Raw genomic sequence first — 24,026 nt, 5'->3', positions numbered from 1 at the left:
AGAAAGTTTACTATTCAGTGTTTAACATAAGTTAATATGCTATGATTTGTGTTATATTAAATCTTGTTTTGTTTGTGTTCTTGATCAAATGATACAGGATGTCTTCAGCTAATGGGACTGTTGGTCACATAGTCTCCTCATCTTCAGAGATGTCTTCAAATCTTCACATTTCTTCTGATGAAACATGTTCAGAACGAGCCCCATTTATTACTCAATCATCTGGTGTTCTTCGATCAACAGCTTTTCGTGACTATATTAAGGATAATAACAGTAGTGGTTGGTGCACATATTCGCTGTCAGATTTTAACGATTATCCCGAAAATGCCCCTATCGATGATGCCAGCAAGCCTAGTGATTGGCAAGATTGGGCTGATCAGTTAATCACTGATGATGGTGTCTGTCCAAATTGGAATGAGATTTTAGTTGACCCTGATGTTGCTGATCAACATCCAAAGGTCTCACTCAAATTATTATTATTATTATTATTATTATTATTATTATTATTATTATTATTATTATTATTATTATTATTATTATTATTCAAAAGCTATGCTACCAATTACTGTCTATTATATTTTTATACATTTTGTTTATTTTAGATGGAATATTATGTGGGAAAATCATCCAAAAGGACCAAAACCTCACTGTCACTGCAACTAAACACAACTGGAGAGGCTTGCACCTCGATGAAAACATCATCGTGTGGAAGCGGGCCGCAAAGCAAGCCACGTATGCGTTGGACACCGGAACTACATGAAACGTTTATGGATGCAGTCAACAGGCTCGGCGGATGTGAAAGTATATCTATATTCATATATATTTGTTTCTTTTATACAAGAGAGTGGAATTATATCTAAATGTTGTAATTAGACTAATTGTAGATAAACCTATAATAAGTCTGTGAGCTAATGTAACTAAACGCTAATAATAAACTAGCAATATTATAATTAACATCTTGTTAATTATAACCGCAGGAGCGACCCCGAAGGGAGTATTGAAGCTAATGAAGGTTGAGGGTTTAACCATCTATCATGTAAAAAGTCATCTACAGGTGTGTTTTCGGCATCGTTATGCTGATGTAAACTAGATTTTAAGGCATTCTCTTTTATTTTATGGAAAATAAGTTTAAATGTATTCTACAGAAATATCGGACGGCTAAATACAAGCCTGAGCCTTCATCAGAAGGTAAACAAAATACTTCTTCAAAACTTATTGTTCTATAGTTTTGTAATGTGCATCCTCAATGTGTGTCATTGAGTCATACAATTGATAGATCAGTTCTTGCAGGACGTTCAGAGAAAAAGCTGACCCCGATGCAAGATTTATCGCCATTAGATCTTAAAACGTAAGTTCGCTGTTTTCTTAATGGGAAAATCTCATAGAATAGTAATAAACTTTCAAAAGTGTTCAAATTAGATCACTGATGCATATTTTCTCCAAATCGGGTCACTAAATCTTCAAATCAAGTCTCGCCGATTTTTTGTGCGTCAAGAAAGAAATGGAGGATAAGATGTGGGGGTCGGAATTTGCAATATGTGTAGTAAAATTTAAAAAATTTAAAAAACGTTAATTATATTAAAATTTAAAAATAAAAAATAAATTCACGCCGACACTCAGTGTCAACTTCAAATAAAAGATAAAAAGATTTCCTATGTGAAACAAAAAAGAAAAAGACTAAACAAAAACATGTTAAAACCTTTAACTCAATCAAACATAAAAGTTGAGTGACTTAATTAGAACATTTTTTAAAGTTGAGTGACCTGATTAGAACACTTTTAAAAGTTACTCTCTCCGTCCCATTAAAAGTGTTATGGTTTGAAAAACACAAAGTTTAAGGTAGATTGAATGATTGACTTTTTTGTTTACCAAATGACAATAATGTCCTTGAAATTGGGTCCACCAATATTATTTATTAATGCTAGTTGTGTGTGTTTAAGGGTAAACTTGAAAATTTGCTAATAAATTTTGAAAGTAGACAAATAAAAAAGAAAATATGGACACTTTTAATGAGAGGACGGTAGTAGTTATTATTCTATGAAGTTGCCCATTTCTTAATATATACAATAATATCCACATGAAATTGTGGATTGCTTTCACTCATGTGCTATTATTTGTAATTAATTTAGTGGTTTTATTGTAACAGGAGTTCAGAGATAACTGAAGCACTAAGATTACAAGTGGAAGTTCAAAAAAAATTACATGAGCAACTTGAGGTATATTTGTTTTAGTCATTTGACTAACCGGTGGAAGTCAAACATTGTATTTATTTATCCATCTTCTGTGCAGATTCAGAGAAACTTACAAATGAGAATAGAAGAGCAAGGCAGATACCTCCAGATGATCTTTGAAAAGCAATGCAAGTCTGGCGTTGACCAGTTTCAACCCGAGTTGACCAATGAAATGTCAAGTTCTCTAAGCCAGCCCAAAACAGAGCCCGACCCGATTCAAGTCGGGCTAATATCAAAAGAGGAGCAGCAAGTAGAAGCTGACTGTTTGGAGTCGCAAGCGCTAAACTAAACGAGTCATCAAATTCAACTGAATCATCGTCTTAAAAAGTGTAGGGATATTGATTATTGTATATATATGCATGTGGAGTTTGCTTGGTTAGAAGTGTAAATATTTATTTGTTTAGGTAGCCTAAGTTGTACCGAATTAACATTTTTTATAACGATTATTGCGGTTGGGAACGGGTTAGATTATGTATAAAGTAGTTTCAAAATAGCTGGGTAAGCACATTCATAGATACATAATTTGAAATTGAAATACGTATGCTACTAGAGTTAATTACAACTTGGGCCTATTCTCACAACGGGCTGATGGAGCTTTCGGTAGGCTGGACTAGATTAGTTTAGAAAATTTTATTTTATTTAATCGTTTAGTTTGGTATTAATTAGTCGTCTTACACTAACAAACTTATATGATGTTTGTTTTTTTAGAAAATGTATATGCTGGCTCTTTTATCTGCGCTACATAGACATTGTCATATACGCCACGCTGATATTGTCATTTGTAGACTGTTTGTTTTCTTGAAAACGTTTCATTAAAAAACATCTGCCAAAGCTCTTCTTAATGCAGACTTGGCTCATCCGCGGTCTACAGATGGTTAAAACACCACACCCTACCAACACATACTGCTCACTACCACTCCCACCCATTGTTCGCCATGACCACCATCCACCACCCGCCCACCGTCCACCACCACCCACCGTTTGCCGTCCCCACCGTCCACCCACACCACCCACCACCACCCACCATCTGCCATCACCACCCACCGTCCGCCGCCACCACCGTCTACCATCCACCGTTCGCAACCACCATCGTCTACCACCACTAATGTCCACCACCCACCACCGCCTTCCACCACCACCACCATCGCCGTCTTCTACCACCACCACCCCCATCCGCCACCCACCGTCTGCCACCACCATCCAACACCACCACCACCCACTACCACAGTTTGTATACCACTACCAATTTATTTTAGCAATCTACAGACGTTAAAAAACAAACAGTCTTCTTCTTGGACTGCAGAGATTTGGTCCACCTCTTCTTCTGCAGATGTGGTACACAGATTACAGACATTTTACTTCTGAAAAAACAAATAGCACCTTAATTTCTCACGAGCATCGTAGACCAAATATGTAATGGGTGATAATATAGGTAGGTTATGTAATATGTCTCCTGTATAAGAACACCACCATGTAACCCTAATAATATTTAACAAATGACAATCTATCACATATCTTTGAATCAATTGAGATTAATCGATTTTGAGCGTTTAAACAAAAACAACCAGTTAACCGGTATTTATACCTCTAGATGATTTTACCCTCAAGATGGGTTAAGAATATTAAGAGCCCTTTAAAATTTAAGAACCCAAATAGTTTCACTATGTAAGAAAAATTAAACAAAAAAAAGGTTCTTTCCCGCTACTTGGGGACTAGCTGCATTTTGAGCTGAGCTGACTATAGGAGTTTAACCACGGATGCCAAAATTACAATTTACTGTTAAAAGAATTTTGACATTTTCGTGGTTGGTTCAATACTCATCAGAAAGCTAGAAGGTTGCTATCACTGGTAGAAGGTACTTGTTATTTGATCTTAGTTTTCTTGATGGTTCTTAATATCTTTTCGGTTGGTATGGCATTTTCAATTTCCATCCATTTTAGGTGGGATCCGGCAGTTGGTCAATTCATTTTCAAGGCAGATTGATTGAAATTTGAAAGCTGAAAAAAGATTATTATTATTATTATTATTATTATTATTATTATTATTATTATTATTATTATGTTACATCTTTTATTGAAATATGTCCAACAAACAATAGGAATCAAGACTTTTGATCCTTAGAATGTAAGACACCTTAATCAACAATTGTAACTTGTCTTCTAATCAAAACTTAGACACTCAACCATCAGTTGGTGAAGTTCCACCATACACACACACCCTTAAAAAACCCTCATTCTCCACTACCATAGCCTCATGCTCTTTCTTTCCCTTCCACCATGGCTGCTCTCTACACAGGCTCCCATGAAACCAACACGCAATCCAACATATGTCGGGTTTGTGGCGATGAGATTGGTCGGAAGGAGAATGGTGACCTGTTTGTTGCTTGCCTTGAATGCAAGTTTCCCGTGTGTCGGCCTTGTTATCTTTATGAACGAAGTGAAGGGAATCAGTGTTGTCCTCAATGCAATGTTCGTTATAAACGCCATAAAGGTAATGCTTGTTCGTTGGTTTTTATGTTTTTGTAGGGTATGTAACTTGGTTTATTTCAACGTGTGGAGCGTTTTGTGTATAGGTTGTCCACGAGTTATTGGGGATGGTGAAGAAAGTGACGATGGAGATGACTTTGAGGATGAGTTTCAGATAAAGAATCATCAAGAAACCCGAGATCAAAATCATGTGGATAATCCATCGGTAATTTATTAAATCAAATCTTAAACTATGTTACCATTTAACACGAACTTTGAAAAAAAAAAGTTACGACTAGCTTTAGTCCACTTTAAGCAAGGCTATAGCTGAGCCGAGCCAGTGTAGATTGAGCTCGGCTCGTTTATCTCAACTAAACAAATATTGTTTTCAAATTATGTATTTTACACATATTGATATATAACAAATAAAAATAAACATTTCAACATACTTATAATATAAAATTTGTAAGCCTCAAATTTTAATTTATACATGTTAAAAATTGAAGTATAATTTTTCTTTTTTTTATAAGGGGTTTTAACTTTAACCTTATTAAGCTTTTAAAAATTAAATTACATTGAAACAGAAGCAATTCCTCCGTTACGTTGGCTTATTATTGGTGTGATGTTTTTGTTTTGATTGTAATATATCGGTGGTTGTAATCCCGGATATGCAGGCTAGTTTAGTATCTTGCTACTCCGTTAAGTTAATAATAAATTTAGCGACTAATTTCACAGGAAAACGGGGACTCTCATCTTCAAAAACAGTCCAACGCCAACGGATTCGCTTTCTCCTACGCTGGAAGCGGTAAGCATAACATTTTTATTTATTTAACACACTCATTTGCCCGGTAATTGCATGTGTCTCATCCGTTTAACTTTTAACTTACGCACTGCATGCAGTTACCGGAAAGGATCTTGAAGGTGACCGAGACGACGAGTGGAAAGACCGCGTCGAAAAATGGAAAACCCGTCAAGAAAAGCGAGGCCTTGTCACAAAAGCCGACGGCGGCGCAAGCGACCCCGGCGATGAAGACGACTTTTTGTAACCAATTTCTACGTCAACTTTTTTTTTTATATATTATTTTAACGGCTAATTTGGATTGCTGACACTTTTATTGTTCGCTTTAACTGCAGGATGGCAGAAGCCCGCCAACCATTATGGCGAAAACTCCCGATCTCATCGAGCTTAATCAACCCATACCGCATCATCATCGTCCTCCGTCTCGTAATATTAATATTCTTCTTCCGGTTTCGCATCCTCACCCCAGCTACGGACGCATACCCATTATGGCTTGTCTCGGTTATCTGCGAAATCTGGTTCGCGTTATCCTGGATACTAGACCAGTTCCCAAAATGGTTCCCAATCAACCGCGAAACGTATCTGGACCGCCTCTCGTTGCGGTTCGAACGAGACGGTGAACCCAGCGGACTACTGCCGGTTGACTTCTTTGTGAGTTCGGTTGACCCGTTGAAGGAGCCGCCGATTATTACTGCCAACACGGTTTTGTCGATATTGTCCGTGGATTATCCGGTTGAGAAAGTGAGTTGTTATGTGTCGGATGATGGTGCGAGCATGCTGCTGTTTGATACGTTGTCGGAAACTGCAGAGTTTGCGAGAAGGTGGGTTCCGTTTGCGAAGAAGTACGGGATTGAGCCGCGGGCGCCGGAGTTTTATTTTTCGGAGAAGATTGATTATTTGAAGGATAAAGTGCAGCCTACGTTTGTTAAAGATCGTAGAGCCATGAAAGTAAGTGCATGCAAAACTGAAACCGAACTTGAGAAAATATAAAAAACTAAACCCTCAATTTTGGGTTGGTTCGGTTTGGGAATGCCAGTTATTTCAGTTACGAGTCGATTAATTTTCATATACACTGATAATTCTTTTCCTTTTTTTTTTCCGATAGAGAGAATACGAGGAGTTTAAGGTAAGAATCAACGCGTTGGTTGCTAAAGCAATGAAGAAGCCTGAAGAAGGTTGGGTCATGCAAGACGGGACGCCATGGCCCGGGAATGATAGTCGCGATCACCCGGGAATGATTCAGGTATTTTCTAATACTTGTGGTTCAAAAGTATTAGGTGAATTGTATACACATAAACACGACCCGTTTAACCTGAAAAATAGTACATTTTAACTTGTTATATATTAATACTTTAAAATTCTACAAAAATTTACATATTTTTGTTTTTTTATGAATTCTCTTTAAACTGCACCATAACAATTTAATTTTTTAAATTTTGGCATAAAAATGCCCTTGATTGTTTTAAGCCATTGTGTAAAACACATTTTAAAAAACTAGAAAAACAACCAAATGGATAAAACTAGTCAACTTGGGTTGACAGAAAAACAACCCGTTCAGCTAATCGTGTTCGTAGGTTCAACTGGAGCCCGTTTAGACTCAATCTAAACCCGTAAAATTCATGTTAGGTTTGTGTCGTGGCAGAAACTCACGCCCCTAACGTTATGTTCATTTATGCACAGGTTTATCTAGGAAGCGGAGGGGCACTTGATGTTGAAGGCAAGGAATTACCTAAACTTGTTTACGTTTCCAGAGAAAAACGACCCGGTTATAACCATCACAAGAAAGCCGGAGCCATGAACGCTCTTGTACGTTACACCTATCTTGACACATTGTAACCTTCTTTGATCTACCTCAAGAAAAGTAGCCGCGGTTATTTTTTATTTAAAGTATTTTTATTTGTTTTATGAATCAGATTCGAGTATCTGCAGTACTTACAAATGCGCCATTCATGCTCAATCTGGATTGTGATCACTACGTTAATAATAGCAAAGCTGTTAGAGAAGCCATGTGTTTCTTAATGGACCCACAATTGGGTAAAAAGCTCTGTTACGTCCAATTCCCGCAACGGTTCGACGGTATAGATCGTAACGATCGTTATGCTAATCGCAATGTTGTGTTCTTCGATGTAAGTTTTAATAACCCGTTATTAAATGTCGTTTATTCTAGGGGTGTAAATGAGCCGAGCCAAGCCTGAGCTTGGCTCGCTTAACTTATAAGAGCGCAAGGCTAGGTCGGTTTTTTCGAGTGCTATTTCTAAAGCTCGAGCTTGACTAGGCTCAACTCGTTGTTATTAATAAATCAGTTTATGCTCGTTTGGGCGTGCGAGCTAGTTCGAGCTCAATAAGTAAAGCTCATGTTTGTTTATTTAACAAACCTTTTTTAGGCTTGAGTTTGGGGTCGGCTTGTTTATTATTTATTACATAATTTATTTACATTTATTATTACTATTATTATTTATTATGTATTATCAAAATTTTATATAGAATATAAAATTATTATTTAATTACCTACCTAGGATACTAAATAAAACATATATAAATAATTAGCTGGTTTAGGTTTGCGAACTGGCTCGAGCTCGGTAACCGAAGTCCGGGCTCGTTTATTAAACAAACTTATTTTTAGGCTCGAGCTCGTTTATGCTAGGCTCAGTTCAAGCTTTTAGCGAGTCAGATCGATTAGTTCACGAGCTGTTTGTCTCGTTTACACCCCTAGTTAATTCCGGTTAGATAACATAGCGGTTTTCCAATATCTACAGATTAACATGAGAGGACTTGATGGAATCCAAGGCCCGGTGTATGTTGGAACCGGATGCGTGTTTAACCGACAAGCATTATACGGGTACGATCCCCCGGTGTCGGAAAAGAGACCAAAGATGTCATGTGATTGCTGGCCTTCATGGTGCTGCTGCTGTTGTGGTGGGTCAAGGAAAAAGTCAAAGTCAAAGAAGAAAGGGTTAAAAGCTCTACTTGGGTTGGGAAAATTTGGAGGGAAAAAGAAGTACTCAAAGAAGACAATGGGGCCCGCTTATGATCTCGAGGGGATCGAAGAGGGGCTCGAGGGTTATGACGAGTTGGAGAAGTCGTCGTTAATGTCGCAAAAGAATTTTGAGAAACGGTTTGGGCAATCTCCGGTTTTTATAACGACAACTTTGATGGAAAATGGGGGGATTCCTGAAGGGACTAATAGTAATAGTTTGATTAAAGAGGCGATTCATGTTATTAGTTGTGGATATGAAGAGAAAACCGAATGGGGCAAAGAGGTAAACATATAGCGTTTTTTTAGAAACATGGAGAACAATAACAGGTCGGTTGGGTAATTGGTTGAAACAAGTATAGTTTATCGGGTTGGGTTTAGGGCTGTAAAACGAACCAAGCCGAGCCATATTGAGATCAGGCTTGGCTTGTTTAAATTAATGAGCTGAAATGTTGAACTTAAGCTCGAGCCCGGCTTGTAAAATACTCGAGCCAACTCGTTTTGTAGTTTTTTTATATAGTTTAATATTTTTGCATATATAGGTATGTGTAAAAATAAATAAATAGAATTTTTAAGATTCACATAATGCATAATTTATAAACAAAAGAATTATAATTTAGAGTAAATTATAGTTTTCGTCCACGTGGTTTGTCAAAAATAACTATTTCAATCCAGTGGTTTAAAAACTGCTTTTTCTATCCGATAGTAAGTTGCTTTTGGATTAAGTTGTATTATTCTTTTCGGTTATAATTCTTATATATTAAAATTTCGGCTTTAATTCAAACGAGCCAACGAGCCGAGCTTACTTAAATCATACCATCTATTTAATTGACGTTTTTACCCTTTTCGTCAACAGATCGGGTGGATTTACGGATCAGTTACAGAAGATATCTTGACCGGATTCAAGATGCATTGCAGAGGATGGAAGTCGGTTTACTGCATGCCTAAAAGGCCCGCGTTTAAGGGGTCTGCACCGATTAATTTGTCTGACAGGTTGCACCAGGTGCTCAGGTGGGCTCTTGGTTCGGTTGAGATTTTCATGAGCCGCCATTGCCCGCTCTGGTATGCGTGGGCCGGGAAGCTCAAAACACTCCAGAGGCTCGCTTACATTAACACGATTGTTTACCCGTTTACTTCGATACCGTTGCTTGCTTATTGTACTCTTCCTGCTGTTTGCCTTCTTACTGGAAAATTTATCATCCCAACGGTAAAGTTTCCAACTTTGCCACTTTTACCCTTGTAGTTAGTTAAGAAAGGAGGGTATTTTCGTCTTTATAACATATAAATATCAGAAAACTACTCTTTTACTCTTTGAACTAGTTTCTCTAGCGACTGAATGAATTAAATTTACTACTTTGACGCTCTTGTTAGTTTAGGCTGGGGGTATTTTCGTCTTTTAACATCAAACTATCATTTGGGTTGAACAAAAGATTCAGTCTTTCACAACTGTTCTAAAAAAACATTTAAGTATATATGTTTACTATTTTAACCCTCGTGGCGGTTCAAAACCAAGGGTATATTCGTCTTTTAGCACCTGATTAGCATAACTTACTCTTTTAACCCTTGTAGCCAGTTAAAAACCGAGGGTATATTCGTCGTTTAAATTCACCATTCAACCTTCTACCCTAGCTCAATCCCAAGGGCATTTTACATGTTACTCACTTAACTAACTTCAACCCAAGGACCTTTTACATTTTTTTTTATTGCCAATATTAAAATATATAATGTTAGTTTGGTTAGATTACATCGAAATAGAAGTCAAGCGGGCAACAAGCTGTGCCGCTACCCTTAACCTAAGATTACATTGTTACTCACTTAACTAAGTTTTCCATGTACTCAACAGCTTAACAACCTTGCAAGCATGTGGTTCCTTGCCCTCTTCATCTCAATCATCATGACCGCGGTCCTCGAACTGAGGTGGAGCCACGTCAGCATCCAAGATCTTTGGAGAAACGAACAGTTTTGGGTGATCGGTGGCGTCTCGGCCCACCTTTTTGCAGTGTTTCAAGGCCTTCTAAAAGTCCTAGGTGGCGTTGACACCAACTTCACGGTCACATCAAAGGCAGCCGACGATGCAGAGTTTGGTGAACTCTACTTGTTCAAATGGACGACGCTTCTAATCCCGCCAACAACCTTAATTATCATGAACATGGTTGGTGTTGTGGCGGGAGTATCAGGCGCGATCAACAACGGGTATGGCTCGTGGGGCCCGCTTTTTGGGAAACTGTTTTTTGCATTCTGGGTGATTGTTCATTTGTACCCTTTCTTGAAGGGTTTGATGGGGAGGCAAAACCGGACCCCGACTATTGTGGTTCTGTGGTCCATTCTTTTGGCTTCAATCTTTTCGTTGGTTTGGGTTCGGATTGACCCGTTCTTGCCGAAGCAAACGGGCCCGATTCTTAAACAATGTGGGGTGGAGTGCTAAGAGGGTTGGTTGTTGGAAGTTTGATTTTGAATTTTTGAAGTGTTTTGGGTACAAGTTCATCATGTATATTTGAATTTGGCTATACTTGTATATTTGAATATAAAGTTGTTACGTTATTGGAAACCTGATAGTTTGTTTCTTGATTATTAAAGGAAGTCATGTGTTGCTCCATATTCAGATCCGTCTTCGAAAATTTAAATATCTTGGCCGAGCTAAAATAAAAAGGCCCGTTGTAGGTTCTCTGTTTATTCGATTTTTATATCTTTTTAAATTTAGTTTGGGTCCATGAACTTAAATGGATTATGGATAAAAAATAAATTTTAAGTCCAATAATTATAAGATAATTAAGATGCAATCCTATTTTATATATAAAAATAGTTTAAAATATATATATATATAAATATAGATATATAGATATTTTGACCCCCGAAAATTGCGGGCCTTGGCCGAATGTCCGGGTTGCACTACCCACAAGCTGGCCATGTCCATATTAATCATGTCAATTAAGATATATATTATATATTAAAGAAAGAAGATTGGATTTAATTAATTTCATCTTTTTTGCGGTTTACCTATAATAATTTACCAAATTGAATAAATTCAATATAAAATACAAAAGTTTATATTCTAAAATTGATTTGAACTGTTGTCTTTAGCATATACTTTAATTGGTCTTAATGTAATATCTTTGTCTTGTGCCTTCATCACATTTGGTCTTCGACTAAGGGGGTGTTTGGGATTCCTTATTTTACCTTCTTATAACTTTTCATTAAGTTAATAAGTTACAAAAGTGTAACTTATGGAACTTTTTCTCTCACAATATAAGCAATCTTAAGCACCTTATTACTTTTTAAAAAGTTAATAAGTTATAAGTTGGTGAAAATAAGCAATCCAAAACACCCCCTAAGCTTCTTGACTAAAACAATATGCAAACAAAATGTTGACGGTTCTTAAAACATATTTTGGGTCTCTACTAAGAGTCCGTTAGTCTTTCAGGGTATAACAACCAAAACAGTATGTACTGCTCTGGAAGTTCACGCACCCGATGTTACACCGAATAAACTTGTAGTGTTTGAACTTTTGGAACAAATAAGAATTATAAAGGTAGAATCAAATAGAGAGTACTCATCCTATATGATTCCTAATAAATAGGTCTTCAAATGTTTCTCTCCTCTTTTTTTCTTTCCCAAGAATTATTCTCTGCACTATATAATGAGGCACAAAAGAACTCTTATCAAGAGTCATGGATGGATGAAAAGTCTCTTTTTTAATTATGGGACAACAAAATTTAAAATATGAGTAAGCCATAATATGAAAGCATTCTTTTAAAAATAATAAAACAACACAGGGGGTTCGAGTGACCCGAACGACGCTACAAATGGTTAACATGACAATTCCATTTATATATAGGATGTACCAACGGCGTATTCATCATGATCTTGTTCTGTTATATGTCATTTGTACCGTTATCCTATAGTTACTCGACTTGGAGTTGTTTACACACCAATGTCCCCGCTATGACTTTCATGCGAGGGTTTCGGTAATTACGTGTGCACTCATAATTACTTATTCTGTCGCATGGTCCGTATTGTTCGTTATTATTCAAAGTTTTAACCTGATTTTCAAAAGAATTACGATACTTATTTTCATTTGCTATAACAAGGGTCTTTATTTTAGTTTTAATACCCAACAACTTGTTACATCTTTTAAACGTTCTATCTCGATATATGTTAATTCTAAGAATTTCAATATTTGAGCTTGTTCAATTGTTTCGGTGTTGCACTAATTATCTCGATATTTGACTTCAAGAGTTTCTTTATTTTTCAATGGCCGTTAAGTTTTGTTCCTTCTTTATTTCAAAAAAAAAAATCTTAATTTTCAAAAGATTTTTCTTACACATATATGTATGATTTTAACCCACCTAATGGAACGAACCATGCGGACGATGAAATAAGTAATTATGAGGGCATGCGTCATTACCAAAACCCTCGCATTGAAGTCATAGAGGGAACGTTGGTGTGTAAACAACTCCAAGTCGAGTAACTATAGTACAACGACACAAATAACATATAATAGGACAAGATCGTGGTGGATACGCCGCTGATACATCATATATATAAATGGACTTATCATATTACCCATTTGTAGCATTGTCCGGGTCACTCAAACTCCGTGTTGTTTTTTTTAAAGAATGCTTTCATATTATGATTTACTCTTGTTTTAAATTTTGTTGTTTCCAATTTCGGGACGAAATTTTCAAAAGTTGTGGATACTGTAATATTTGCAATTTTTCAAAACCCGAAAACCCGGCCCATTTTAAAATTTTCTTTTATTATTATTATTATTATTATTATTATTATTATTATTATTATTATTATTATTCGGATCCTCGTTGTTAATATAAACGTCGGATTAATATGCTCAAAATCAAAACGTTTAAAGTATTGATTATGTACAATTTCTTCCCCCACACTTACGGTGCATTCTTGAGTTTTTTATTTAAGGATTTGGAAAAGAAAAAATAGGAAAATCTTTACTGTTTCATTCTTGAGCTTTTTTATTAAAAGAAAAGAAAGAGAATGAAAAGAAAAATTAGACATTTTTTTCTCCAAAACTTTCCTGCAAAATATGGCCGGATTGTGAAGGAAAGTTTATATATTACTAATTTATCCATCTTTTCTATACTATCTAACTCAAGAATGAGGGCATAATTATAAAGTAATAATTTTTTTTCATATCTTTTCCTTCCTATCTAACTCAAAAATGTAATTAACACTTTCTTTTCTTTTCTTTTATTTTAACTCGAGAATGTATTTTAAGTATATAATTTCTTTTCTTTTCTTCCCTATCCATTCTTATCATTTCTTTTCCTTATATTTTAAACCCGAGAATGCAATGTTAAGCTTATGCTACCATTGATCAAACAACTATACACCAAGGATTAGATTGTAAAAATCATTCAAACTTTCCTTCCTTCCCTACTTCCTGTTGACAACAAACACGCCCCCCCCCCCCCCCTTCCATTTTTTCTTCGAATTTGACCTGTAAAATAAGTGATTAATTGATTCTTATTCAACACGCAAATTATCTGTATGGTAGGTTCGAGTAATTGACAGCAAACAAAATCGATTTTGATTTGACTCTATGGCGCGGACTAAACCAACCTCAAAACCCTATAAAATATTGACCAAAATGCAATTAAAATGACCCACGCCTTCCTCTCCTCAACTTTATACTAAGCCCTCTCTCAGCTTTTTCAAACTAAGTCATTCTGATCAAGTTTTGAATTCGTGTTCATTCCGGAACCTTAACATCTCGATCTCATTCAATCGAAGTTCGAATCATGTAATTTAGACATGGGTTATGATCGGTTTTTTATGAGTATCAAAAGCCCTCTGTCAATTTTATGTGACAGGGCAAATAATCTTCAATTGTGATTTTATTTGATTAGGATTTATAAGAGGTTTGTGATTGTTTGCAAAAAGTGTTTTTAAGTATTTTATTTTCGTAATAAAAATGTGTTAAGTCACCAGCCTAGTTGGCTGGTGCGCCTTTTGTTAACATTGAGAAACCAGCCTGGGGTGCGAGTTCGAATCTCCCAGGCCTGGTTTTTGATATATATATATATATTTCTTTTGATTTTAATAAGCAATTATTTAAACTATAATATATATTGAAACTAGTATCTTTTTCAATCGTTTAACGGACCAAACAACACTAATCTCTCAAAATAAATTTCGTTTAAACTTTTCCAATATATATATATATATAAACACACACATACACACATTATTTTATATATATAAATATATATTTCTTGATTTAACCTAATTTAATTTGTATATAAACTAAAATTGTTTTACTCTTCTAAACGAATCAATCACCGCTAAACTTTCAAAACAAGTTTTCAAAAATAAATATATGTTTAAATAATATTAAATTAGAATCTTATTATTTTTTATGTAAAAAACTTGTATTAATATTTAAATCATTTATACGTTTTTTTAACTTTTATAAAATTTACATAAAACATAGTTATAAATCCCAAATCCGTTATAAACTCTTGTTATCGAGTCTTGTTCGTTTTTATGATTAGTTATTTTTTAGTTGTACTGTTATAACTAGGACTTATCGTTTAGACTCCTCGTGGAACTAACTAGTCCGTCTTAACGGTTTCCGCCTTCACGTTACCGTCCACATTATCTAAGGTGAGTGATCACATCCCCTTTTTCCTATTTTTGTTTTCGGGGCATTATGCGTATTTGAAACCACTAATATTATATTATTTCCCTCAAATACAATTTCATTAACAGCATGGTTGTGATGTTGCTCGATTAATTGTTGATTGCTATATGATTTATGTGTTTATTGCCTTTTTGGTTGGTTGGTATTCTCATCCTCATCCTCATAGTATGATCATACACCGTCCGAGTAGACATGTTCGAATCTAGTGGCATGTTCAAAAAAACACACTTTTGGTTGCGAACTTATCCGAGTAAACATATTCGAATCTAGTGGCACGTTGAAAAGACACATCTATTTGTTTATATTAATTGATGTTATTCACTAACGCAAAGAATTTTCTTATTTCTCATTATTATTATTATTATTATTATTATTATTATTATTATTATTATTATTATTATATCTATACATTACCGTGATTACTCGTTCAATATGCGTTGTTGAAAAATTATATTTACGCATATTGCAGGTTGTTATTTCAGATGATTTGAAGTGAAGCCTTTAGATTGGACATTAGGATAATTAATAAAGATAGATCAATTGTTGTATTTCTTTCAATTTGAATTCCTTGTGTACTTTAGTTATGAATGAATAAATTTAGATATTGACGCTTTATAATGTTTAGAGTCTTGAGCTATGATACAAATATTGTTGCGCCCTGGCATGTTCCGTCGTAGGTTGGGGTGTGACATATTGGTATTAGAGCCAAGTTTTCGGGTTGATTTAGTCCGCCTCATAGAGTCAATCAAAATTGATTTCGTTTGCTGTCAATTACTCAATCCTACCATACAGATCATTTGTGTGTTGAATAAGAATCAATTAGTCACTAATTTTACGGGTCAAATTCGAAGCAGAAATGGAAGGGGGCGGGTATGTTGTCGATGGGAAGTGGGGAAGGGAAAGAAGGAAAGTTTGAATGCTTTTTGCAATCTAGTCCTTGGTGTATAGTTGTTTGATCAATGGTAACATAAACTTAAGTGTGGGGATTAAATTGTGCATAATCAATACCTTATAATGCTTTTTGAAATCTGACGCTTACATTAACGACGAGGATCCGAATAATATTAATAATAAGAAGAAGAAGAAATGCAAATTATCTGGGTTTTTGGGTTTTAAAAAATTGCGAATGTTACAATATTCACAATATGTTTACGATCCTTCACGTTCCACACTCTTTAGATTCGAACCTTAATGGTGCATGGAGATGTTCAAAGTACGTCCATTTCATTAAGCACTGTGATGTTTTGATTCTCCATTGACCTGCTAAAAGATGAAACGATTACTATAAGAATTAATGGTATTTCATATTGAATAACTAATCATTAAATGCTTGAAAATTTGGCTGAAGAACGTACGTACTTTCACATAGTAGCTTCTGACATCGATAGAAATGATGGAATTGATGAAGAATATGTTCTGATCGTGTGATCTTATATAGTGATGTAATTAGCAGTTTATTTTTGTTATACTTGGTAAACATAGAAATTATTTGAAACATAATTTAATTTTAAGACTAATAAACAAAAATTAAGGAAAAATAAGAGTCAACCATTTCAATTTTAGTAGTAATATGCATAAGTTAAGGACTTAAGACAAAAACGTATTTTTATTTTATCAACCATTATTTGTTTTACAATTATTATGTTAATTTGATTTATAAGTATAACAATTTAGTTATTTTGTTTATACATAAAAATGATAATTTATTATAGAATACAGACTGATTCAAGATTTCAACACACACACACATATATATACCCATCCTCTCTCTCTCTCTATATATATATATTAGAATCATTTATAAGTTACATTTAGGTGTTTCCAAATATAAGAAGATAATTAAATAATAATATAAAGTCTCAAGTTAAGAATTAATCAGAATTCAACTTTATTAATTAAAAAATTATTGAATAATTAATGTTATTAGCAGCGTCAACACTCAAATGTTTGATTAGTGTTACCCAAATAAGGATTACCAATTAAAAAAAAAGTAAACATAAACTATATATAACAACTAATTTTAATAACACATTAACATTACATTAACATCTAGTAATATTTCAAGAAAACAACCGTCACTATTTGTCAGACTGTTTGATGATATTGTCATGCGCAAAAGTTAATAAAACTCGACTAAGTTGAAGTGGATCTAAGAATTATACAGGAATACAAAAAACGAATGAACTTAAACACATGTATACTAACGAACATGAATGAATGTTCACGAACATAAAATGTGTGTTCATGTTCGTTCGTTAACAAAATGAACAAAAGGTTTTTTTCATGTCCGTTCTTTTATTAAATGAAAAAATCATCAAACAAATACTCAAAAGTAGTAATTATGTCTAAATACCATTACACCAAGATCATAAATATGAAATCCTACAAGCAAATTATCTCAGTTATGTTAATACAAATAGTGAAAGCAAATCATACCATAATGATTAATGAGCTTCCTTGCATCTTCCTCCATATGAATCCTAGAAACAACCCACGCCAAAAAGGAAAAAAAGATATCTGTAACTTAGAAGAAGATGAAGAATCAATCGCCAAATGTGAATTATAATCTAAAATCAATCAACAACCAATTAGGGAATCCAAACAGGAATCAATTCCAATTAGAAGTAAAACGGTTAACAGAACGGATACGCGGTTAAGAAACGAAAATTGAACTATACAACGATAAAGAAGGATAATGTCCAATTATACCTGAAATTTTATCAATTTGATGTCGTTTAGAGGGAATGGAAACGGACGAATCTTAAAGAAGCTCATGGAGAGTGAAGGTGATTATGTTGGAGGCTTAGGGCTTCATGAGGAATGAACGTTGACAATATAGGTTTTGTTATTTGGATCGGGTCATGGGTTATACAAAATAGAAATGGGTCCATGTGTTATGTATAATATTTTGTGAATTTAGAATTTAATTTAAATATTAATAAGATGGATAAAATATACAAGGCAATTATTTATGTGGCATCATATGTGGATAACCTAGATAAATGTCATGTGAACATATGATTTTACTTTAATATATTAGTAAGATTACCTCATTCAAAACAAATAATAATAATAATAATAATAATAAAGAGGAATTGAAAATGACATCGTATAATTTTAACAAATTATCTATCTAGTTAATAGTTATTCTGTAATGCATAGTAATAATAAATTTCATTAAATACTTGGTGCTAAGCAAAACAATTAAAGGTCTACTGTAAAACTTTTCCCCTTCATCTCCTACCAAGAAAGTAATCTTAACTAGATCAATGCAAAGAAAACAAACCCATATCTAATTAGAGGTCGAGTATGATAAATGAGAGAATTGTTAGCCGGCGTAAAAGTAGCAGACGTGGAGTAGCCAGGTGTGATTTTTTCTTGAACGGCCAACCAAACCTTATTATGCAAACATACTATCGTTACAAGCAAGACACTAATAACAGACATCATCTGCCACAAACCACCAGCCCCACCACACGAATACAACAAAAAATTATAACCCCGTAATTTCTCCCAAGTTAGGCCCGCGTTTTTCCCTCAATTCTTGACCCACAAAAAGCTTAAGGCCTTTATCTCTCCAACCACTCTGCTAAGATTGATTGATTTTCCTTCAAAAACGAACTCATTCCGTGCACGCCAAAGACACCGTATTGTAGTCAAGAAAACTGCGTTAAAAGCTTTTGCTTTCCGTTATGGTAAATGGGAGAACCGATGCAGCTCTAACAAATATTTAACTGGAAAAGCAAAAAATGGAAGATACCTTGCACCATAAAGAGATAATACTCAACCGTTTTGAGCAAATTGACACGAGATCGTCAAGTGCTCCGCCAACTCCACCTCTTCTTCGAAAATCGGGCACACCACCGACGTCAACAAAACACCTCTTTTAGCTAACTCAAACAAAAATGGTATACGTTCTATTTCTACCCACGCCAAACATGAATACCAACTTTTTTGAGGACCCAATTATTCCATTCCGTCACATAATTTCCCCCGAATTTCTATGATCTTTGAGCCTAACTTCAAGCTTTTCACCACGAACCCATTTCCTTCATCCAATCCCCACACAACCCGGTCCGTGCCTACCCGTAAACCAACCTACTGGCAAATCAACAAGAGGTTTCTGAGTTCTCCCACTTCTTCAAACCCCACCCACCACATATTTCACCTTCATACATCAGTGAATGATCGGACACAAAACATCCCTTCCTAGACTCAAGTGCAAACAACAAAGGAACATATTACCCCTCAAAATATCAAACCAAAATAGAGTATTTCCCCATCTTTCACTTCTTTGTTAATCAATTTTGACAAGTCAAACCCATTAGCTAGAAGTTCCCTGTTAATGTTTATAATGTGTTTCCAAGGACTTGGAATCGAAAATTTAGCCGGAATAAACGACCGTGGCCTGTCTAAGCGATGGATAGCCCATATAATTTTCCTCCAAAATTGATTCTTTTCATTTTTAAACCTCCACCGCCACTTCGCAAGTAAGGCAAGATTTATATCTTTTAAACTTCATTCTTGAGTTTTTTATTTAAGGGTTTAGAAAAGAAAAGATAAGAAATTTTTTCTTTTTTCATTCTTAAGTTTTTTCATTAAAAGAAAAGAAAGAGAATTGAAAAAAAAGTTAGGCTTTTTACCTCCAAAACTTTCCAGCCAAATATGGAATGATTCTGAAGGAAAGTTTATAGTCATGTACAATATTACTAATTTACCCTATTTTTTCCCTCCTATCTAACTCAATAATGAGGACATAATTGTAAAGTTACAATTTTTTTTCCTATCTTTTCATTTCTATCTAACTCAAGAATGTAATTAACTCTTTATTTTCTATTCTTTTATTTTAACTCGAAAATGTATTTTAAATATATAATTTCTTTTCCTTTCTTCTCCTATCCTACCTTATCATTTCTTTTCCTTGTATTTTAAACCCGAGAATGCAGTGTAAGTGACCAGAGCCCTAGACCCCCTTACATACCGGAGCTACGACTCGATTCCAAGCCACCCAGTTAATTTTTTAAAAGACATGCTATTTTTTTTACCTAAAAAATATAGAATTCTCTAATAAATAGAAAATGTGGGTAAAGTGGATTCTTGATAAATAGGTCCAAAATCTTAATATTTTGGCAAAGAGGTTTCTTTGGTCATGTCACGCACGATTTCTTTCATTGGTTGTTATTTTTTTCCACCGGACCCCAATAATATCCGAGGTATGTAAAGCACCGGACCCTAATAATATTTGGGGTATGTAGGGAACGGACCCTAATAATATTCAAGGAAGTAGGGTGAAATGTTCTTTAAAATGCAGAGGTAGTATGTATGAATTGAATGAGTTAAAACATGAAAGTATGAAAGCATGAAACAATGAACAAATGTATGTATGTATGTAAGTAAGTAAGCACGAAGGAAAGATGAACAGGATACGTATGTAATATTTATCTCTGGATACGTGTTAGTAAGTATATGAATTTAATGTATGATTGCCTGATTAACTTAGACTCACTCAGCGTAGCTGACTTTTAATATACACGCAGGCAAATAGGTTGAAGCAACTAGCTTGAGGGAGACACATTGCATTGAACTAAAGAAGCTGGCATCTTGAGAAGAATTCTACGGTGTTATTTTATGACGTTATGTTATGACAATTTGAATGTTTAAGACATGGATTTATGTTTTATAATATATTGGTTGAAGTTTAAGTATTTCGCGAAAGTTTAATTAACTCTAATATTTAGAACTGTGTTTATGAGTAAATCCGACCCCAAAGTAGGGCACCTAGGACCGGGGCCTTACACATAGCAATGGATAGTTCATGAAATTGATCTTGCAATTCTCAGAGTTGTTGTTCAGCGGACCTATTCTCGTGTGCCATGGTTGCTAAAAAAAGTGGTAGGAAATTTCGGGTAACGCTTGTGAATTTGGAATTGGATTTTAAAGAAGAATCAAGAGCGTTTCAGCTCTAATACCAGATATTGTATATCAGAGTACGAACGAGTAGCGGTTTAGGATTCAATCGAAGCGGATATGCAATGATTGAACGGGATACAGAAAATCACCACCCGAGTCAAACCGACAGGGCCGGTCTAACATTTTTGGAGGCCCTAAGCGAATTAAAAAATCGTCGGCACTTTAAAAAACTTTATGTTGTAAACCCTTCTACTTTACCCGAGCTTGGGATCGACAACAATAACAAGAAATAGCAATGATAAATTAGTTTAATGCAAAAGCATAATAACAAGCGTAATGCATTATGTATTATCATTATCAATTAAGTGAATAGCAAACGTAAAGATAATAGCAAGTAAATTACCTAATTTATATTGTGTGATAGTTAAGAGAAATAAATGGAAACTGAAATGAGCTAAATACCTAATATCCTAACAATGATAAATAGCAATTTAGCAATGTATGAAGTCTTGTTTGAAGGTGGGCCGTGGGCTTTATTTTATTGTTGCAGTACCATTTTCGGTTTTTTACACATTTAAGATGAAGATTATTTCTTTCGGTCCAAATCTAGTACATATATAACATTGGTTAAAAAATTGGGGGACCTATTTTTTTTGTGGCCTTAAGCCCTTGCCTAACCTTCTAAGCCTATACAGGCCTGCAAACCGAAGAGCAATCTAATACGAGTTTAGGTTCCAAAAAACACCACTCAAGCTTGCTACACTTGAATTAGCAATGGATAACAATCGGTTATTCACAAAGAGAAAAAATAGATGCCAAATTTTTATCATAAACACACCACCTTCGTTGAAACAAATGTTCGCTACATATAGGAAAACAAAATACATCATGAACCCACGTCCTAGATTCTAGATAAAACTGGAAAGTAACATACTAGTAAGGAAAGAAAAACTAGATAAAGCTTAAAATAAAGTTGCAGTAAACGAATACTAGAAAATTTAATAACAAACTAATGGTGGTGGTGAATGTGGGTTACTTCAACATGCATGGGTTTAACCTTCATCAATATGGGGCTCCAAATCCAGTGTGAACGATGTGGCTCCTGACCCATTTCTTAGCATCAACCGAATGTCTATCGATCCTGGTTCTTGAGAAGAGACTTCAACGGCTACCATATTAATTGTTGTTCGGGAGTCATTACTATTGGAATCTTAAGTTATTTTTTAGTATGAAAGAACATAGGAACTCTGGGAACTTTTTTTTATCTTTCATTGATAAACACAAATGCCTGATAAAATTACTTAAATAGAAAATAATCCTAAAACTTCTCTAACTAACTAACGTAAACAAGAGTAAGCATCTATCCTGATTGTAAGGCCTCGAGCCCGGTAGCCTTACATTCGGTGTTGGATCTACTCATAAACGTAGTTTGCTACAACGGAAGTCTATACACATCGCAGCGGAAATTTAAAACTTTCATAAAATACTTCTAACTATAACTAGATCTTCAATATGGATAGCATCGCAAGCATACCAAGCCGGCCACGCCATCAATAATACCTGCACGCATACTAAAAGTCAGCTACACGCTAAGTGAGTTCTAAAGTTTATTTACTTTTCATAACATACGATCTATAAATACATCACATCTTTCATACTTTTATACATAGCATAACGTTTATATTTCTTTATTTACTTTCTCTATGTCCGTTTGTCAATCATTTTATAACTATATTCAAATACGCTTGCTCATAACCGAGCCTCCTATTCTTGCCCATAAACAACCCATCTTTCCTTGCTTATAACCGAGCCTCCTGTTCTTGCTCATAACCAAGCCTCATATTCTTGCTCATAGTCGAGCCTCCTATTCTTGCTCATAACCGAGCCGTCTATTCTTACTCATAACCGAGTCATTTAAAGTTAGAGGGATTTGCCATCCTAACTTATTGTGCATGCATGAGGCCCGGAGGCTCTACGCATGAACATGTACCCATTCTTCTATACATAGCATTCATACACATTTACATTAATATACACATTCTACATATGTATTAGTAGGGCATCCTCCTTAACTCTTTCAATTCTATCAGCTATCATTCAAGTATATATTAAAGAATATATAAACATGTTCTGACAAGATATAAATCATTAATTAAAATCACGTATATCTATTCTTTCATATACGAGTATATGCATACAGCCCCAAAAACGTTTAAAGGGAAAAGGGGGCTAGAACTCACCTGGGTCCTGTTTCCTTCGGAATTGATTGTAACACTTTTCCTTTGCTAGGCACGGCTAACTGTTTAACATATAAAGGTGCTAAGTATTAATTTTTTTTTCTATCTGAATCTTACTACATCAGTTAGAAACTAAGCTAACTTCGTTGAGGGTGCTACTATTTCAGTCGCATCGTGTGGGAAAACAAATCGCATTGTATGGCAAAACCATTCGCGTCGCATGGTAAACCAATCACATGTAAACCATTCGCATGGAAACCATTCGCGTGGAATCCAGTCGCATGCAAACAATTCTCATGGAAACCATTCTCATAAAAACAATTCTCATGGAAACAATTCTCATGGACACCATTCTCATGAAACAATTCTAATGAAAACCATTCTCATGAAAACCATTCTCATGAAACCAATTCTCATGGAAACCATTTTCATGAAAACCATTCTCATGGAAACCATTTTAAAGCCATATTCCTCTTAGGTCCTTCCTTAAGACCCGATTTTACTTTCCTCTCAAATTTTGTGCAAAAACCGACTTCGTTTACCCGTCCTTTTAACGAACCGAAAGCTACTCGTTTTACCCAAACCGAACCAACTAACCCATTTACAAACAAGTTCATTACTTTATCACTAATCGTGGCCCGATCTATCATCCTACCAAGTTTCATGCAAATCCGTTCACGAAAAGTAAGCCTTTTTAATAAAAACGCACATTTGAGGTTTATGTTCAAAATCACTCGAATAAC

The 24,026-nt window shown here is 34.9% G+C and overlaps 2 protein-coding genes across 2 annotated transcripts; both read left to right on the top strand.

Moving 5' to 3' along the window:
- Nucleotides 1-22: 22 nt before the first annotated feature.
- LOC143560870 (protein PHOSPHATE STARVATION RESPONSE 1-like) lies at nucleotides 23-2,517 on the top strand. Its single transcript, XM_077049066.1, has 7 exons — nucleotides 23-455; nucleotides 600-798; nucleotides 975-1,051; nucleotides 1,143-1,185; nucleotides 1,288-1,345; nucleotides 2,144-2,213; nucleotides 2,287-2,517. The coding sequence occupies exons 1-7, from the start codon at nucleotides 99-101 to the stop codon at nucleotides 2,515-2,517; spliced, it is 1,035 nt and encodes a 344-aa protein (XP_076905181.1). The 5' UTR covers nucleotides 23-98.
- A 1,962-nt stretch (nucleotides 2,518-4,479) lies between these two features.
- On the top strand, nucleotides 4,480-11,000 carry LOC143560864 (cellulose synthase A catalytic subunit 4 [UDP-forming]-like). The gene is made up of 11 exons (XM_077049061.1): nucleotides 4,480-4,718; nucleotides 4,801-4,919; nucleotides 5,429-5,498; nucleotides 5,594-5,735; nucleotides 5,828-6,440; nucleotides 6,598-6,735; nucleotides 7,173-7,298; nucleotides 7,406-7,618; nucleotides 8,249-8,752; nucleotides 9,323-9,673; nucleotides 10,310-11,000. The coding sequence occupies exons 1-11, from the start codon at nucleotides 4,505-4,507 to the stop codon at nucleotides 10,889-10,891; spliced, it is 3,072 nt and encodes a 1,023-aa protein (XP_076905176.1). The 5' UTR covers nucleotides 4,480-4,504; the 3' UTR covers nucleotides 10,892-11,000.
- The last annotated feature ends 13,026 nt before the right edge of the window (nucleotides 11,001-24,026 follow it).

This window comes from Bidens hawaiensis, unplaced genomic scaffold (assembly GCF_021521415.1).
Source record: "Bidens hawaiensis isolate Kalapana, Puna unplaced genomic scaffold, B.hawaiensis_p1.1 tig00020461_1, whole genome shotgun sequence".
NCBI lineage: Eukaryota > Viridiplantae > Streptophyta > Magnoliopsida > Asterales > Asteraceae > Bidens > Bidens hawaiensis.
Note: the sequence above shows the minus strand (reverse complement) of the source record. Positions and strands in the feature narration are given on the sequence as shown.